Genomic DNA, 3,665 nt, shown 5'->3' on the forward strand with positions numbered 1-3,665 from the left:
CGGAGGTTATTCCTACCACGTCAATTTCTGAGCCAAGCAATCAAGGACAGAGCATACATGTCACATTGTTCAAGCCACCTTCTAGATGATACAATATGTAACCGCAACTGCTCGAAGTACTATGCCACGAATCTGGCAGGAGCATCCACGGGATGCATTTTTGGCCACCGGATTCCTGTCTGACACTTGTCAAGCCTCCCAACTCTAGGCATTAGAGACCACTCTGCGTCAGAATGGTATGAAGTTCTTGTACAATCAGTCTTGTCTCGCTTCAGTCATCAGAGAATAGACCTACCAAGAAAAGTCGGCTCACTCATTATGTACCCTCTCATCTACTTGGCCATCCACAGCAGGAGCCTTCCACCGACGGTAACCAGCCAATCCATTCAGGCATTAGACCTCTTCACAGCGTCAAAGGATAAATGCACCACTCGAGCTATCTTTGAGGAGGTCATAAGAATCATTCGTGTGAAAGTAATTTTACTGACATACAGAAGGTATGAAAAAAATACTGGTATAGTTGACATGGATAGAGCTTCACACCGCCAGCTCGCATCCCCTACTGCTGTACATGTATCAATCCAACATCACTCAACAGGGAGTAGGAGATTTAGGATTGGAACCACCTGTTTATGACAAATGAAGACGGTTGTGAGGGCTTTAACTCTGTCTTTTCCTCCATTTCTTTCGTCTTCTGTCTAGTCTGCTCCGCCTCCACCGCATCCTCTTTATCTTCCTTGGCTGGTTGCAAATCCTCCCTAACTTGTGCTTGATCGATCAGCCGAGAGATCTCTTCTGATGGCCGTTTTCCGTCTTTAAAAATGTCTGGAAACTCGAATTCATAGCCTAGTGCCTAAATAAAAGGATTAATTTAACCTAAGGCTTCCTATTAGCGGTGCTTTTGCTTAGTACTTATTTGCGAATGAGGTTGATGGGTGAAGACCGACAAAAAAATCATTCTTTAACTTAAAAGCAAGATTTTCAGGCAAATTAGCTGCTGATAAAAATCAGTGAGGCGAATTTATCAATGCCAAATAATATGTCTAGCTGACAAGGGCTTACCAGATGAACGTAGGCGACCTTCTCGTAACGCTCCGGTTCACGTGGAAGGAGATGTGGGAATGCCGCGCCAACTGCACGTCTTGGATCCTCGACTGTGTCCAGTGGATGCACTAAGGAAAGACACCAATTTCTAGTGAGAAAATATATCTAGGCAACTGCTTGTCACATCTGTAAGAAATGAGGATACGCTGTGTAAATTTTGCAGCCATAAACACTCCAGAGTGGCCAGTTTTGGGCTTGAGGCTGGCTATGTAAAACCGATCTCCACCTCCACGCAAGTAGTCTACTCAATGGACGAGTACGATCAGCTCCTCTGTGACATACTCAAATGATATTCTCAAAAATCCGTCCCGGCATTCTTTCTCTGCTCATTCTTATCGCGACAGTGGCCAATTGAACATTTAGAGGCCATTATTTTGTCCTATTCGAATTAGCCCATTCACTCACAGACGACACTCGTCGAGGCAACAAAGATGGCATTGAAAGGAAGCAAGCCGCTTATTTAACTATGGCTTAACTCCCATGCACAAACACTTGAACTGCAAGAATCATCTTCAACTTAGACAGGAGTAGGCACAAAACACAGACATGACCAATAACCACCTATTCTCCCTCTCCTCCCCTATCATGAGTGATAAAATGCAGAACAACTTTTCAAATATTGCTCTAATTGTAACTAAATGCTGTTTAAATAGTTTTTGCACAATTCTAAAGATGAAAGAAGACTCACAGTCGTGGTAGAGCATTTTCAGCTGGACACCGATAACGGGAACTTTGTAAATCTTTTCTAGGTACTGTTTTACATCATACTTTGTCATTCTAAAGTAAAATAGCAATTTCTGTAGGTTGTCGAAGTGATTAACACACAAGATGAACGCAGAATCAATTGAGGCAATTAACAAAGCAAACTAGCGTAAAAGGTAGTTCAATTTTGCTTTGACCGCTTACTGAGGATGAACCTTGAAAACAACCAATCGCTTGGGGCATTTCTCCCCAGGGTAGAGCATTTTCATCCAAAATGGAGGAAGAAACATTCTTAATTGAGGATCACCGGGAGTAAATTTGGGGTACACAACGTGTCGATTCCAAAGTGGTCTGAATATTTGAGAAAAGTAAACAAAAAACAGCAGTCAAAATACAACATGTAGCATAATGTTCTGGTTGGAATAGCGACAGCCATTAAAATAGGTTTAGGGGCAATATTTAGGAGCGTAGAAGGAAACCAGCTTACACATAGTGTTTCGTTTTTGGAATGGCGATCGGGTTGAAGTAGATGACCGGCCGCATATCCTAATACTAGGAACACCAGTATACAGAGCTAGTAATAAATTGACCACTGCGGAGCTGAATGCCTATGTACCTAGGTATCTATAATCAGGAAGACAAATAGATGAATGCATAGAAACCTACTTCCAGTTAGACCAGGAATAGCACCCCTTAAAGTACCGACGAGAGAAAAAGTGCCAGCGCCAAGATTAGCTATCACGTTTGTGAGGAAGTTGTTTAAAAACTACTCATAGTATACAAAAATGACCCACCGACTGCACAACGCGTGCAACGTAGCAGCCCGAAAGTTCAGAAAGCGAACAGGTGTTAGTATTGGTTAAAACAAAGTGTAGGGCAAAACCGGACTGTGTAGTCTTATTCTCTTGTTTTTGCATGATTAGCATAACGTAAAAGTTACTATTTTAAAGTTTTTCATGATTTTACCACTCAAGTTATTCACAATCACATTTTTTGGTGATGCATGCCCTTAATACCTAAGGAATATGCGCATGCGTAGAAGTGGTTTCTTGTACTAAGCTGTGTAGTAAACTAAATCCAGACCTTATAAAACACCACTGTACTGCATTTGTCCATATAAATTTGGAGAAATACAAGGAAGAATTCTGAGTTACCTGGTTGCACATTACACGAGACGCTTGTCTTCTGTATCCAACAATCAAGCTTAGAAAACTTAGAGAAGAACCCAAAATTATGTAGACAGAAGAAGACTTACATTTTAATTCGCTTGGCGCATAAAACACTTTTATTTATGCGTTCTTTACGTGACATTGTTGGAGCCCATGATTCATTGCCCAAGGCGGCGTATACCCTCCCAGTGTATAAGATTTTTTACCATAGGTGTAATGCCTATAATGTTTAATATACCTTTCAGGTAGTTGGCAATCTGGAAATTCGAATCTGGTGAGAGGGACGTCGCCTAGTTTTGATTGCTGTTCTTCCCCTCACTGAAAATTGCACCATTCTTCCCGATCTTTCTCCCTTAATAAAGATGTCAAAACCAAATCAACCGGGCTGTTCTAGAGGCACTAGGAAAAGGGTGGAGGCGACCGCTGAGTCTCACCCTACATAGGGTTAGGAAGAATTTACAGACTGTGGTATCATCCGAAGAGTAACAAAAGAGAAGGCTTGTGCGGTTGGAATTGCAGTAGGAAATGCAGAGTACACCATGTTAGCCCATGTGTTGTTTATTTGCCTTGCGATTAGGAAGGTCCACAAAATTTTGAAAACTTTTATAGGTAGCATTATTACGAGAACTTTGATAAAATTTTCATATATATATATATATATATATATATATATATATATATATATACTAT

The 3,665-nt window shown here is 41.1% G+C and overlaps 1 protein-coding gene across 1 annotated transcript; it reads right to left on the reverse strand. All coding sequences in view use genetic code 11, as the record gives it.

Annotated features, from left to right (window-relative positions):
• Positions 1-610: 610 nt before the first annotated feature.
• EGR_07573 (39S ribosomal protein L23) lies at positions 611-2,723 on the reverse strand (the record flags this gene model as incomplete). Its single annotated transcript, XM_024496822.1, has 6 exons — positions 611-853; positions 1,063-1,172; positions 1,793-1,881; positions 2,011-2,157; positions 2,294-2,352; positions 2,601-2,723. The coding sequence occupies 6 exons, from the start codon at positions 2,721-2,723 to the stop codon at positions 611-613; spliced, it is 771 nt and encodes a 256-aa protein (XP_024348758.1).
• Between the last annotated feature and the right edge of the window lie 942 nt (positions 2,724-3,665).

This window comes from Echinococcus granulosus, assembly GCF_000524195.1.
Source record: "Echinococcus granulosus chromosome Unknown EG_S00081, whole genome shotgun sequence".
NCBI lineage: Eukaryota > Metazoa > Platyhelminthes > Cestoda > Cyclophyllidea > Taeniidae > Echinococcus > Echinococcus granulosus.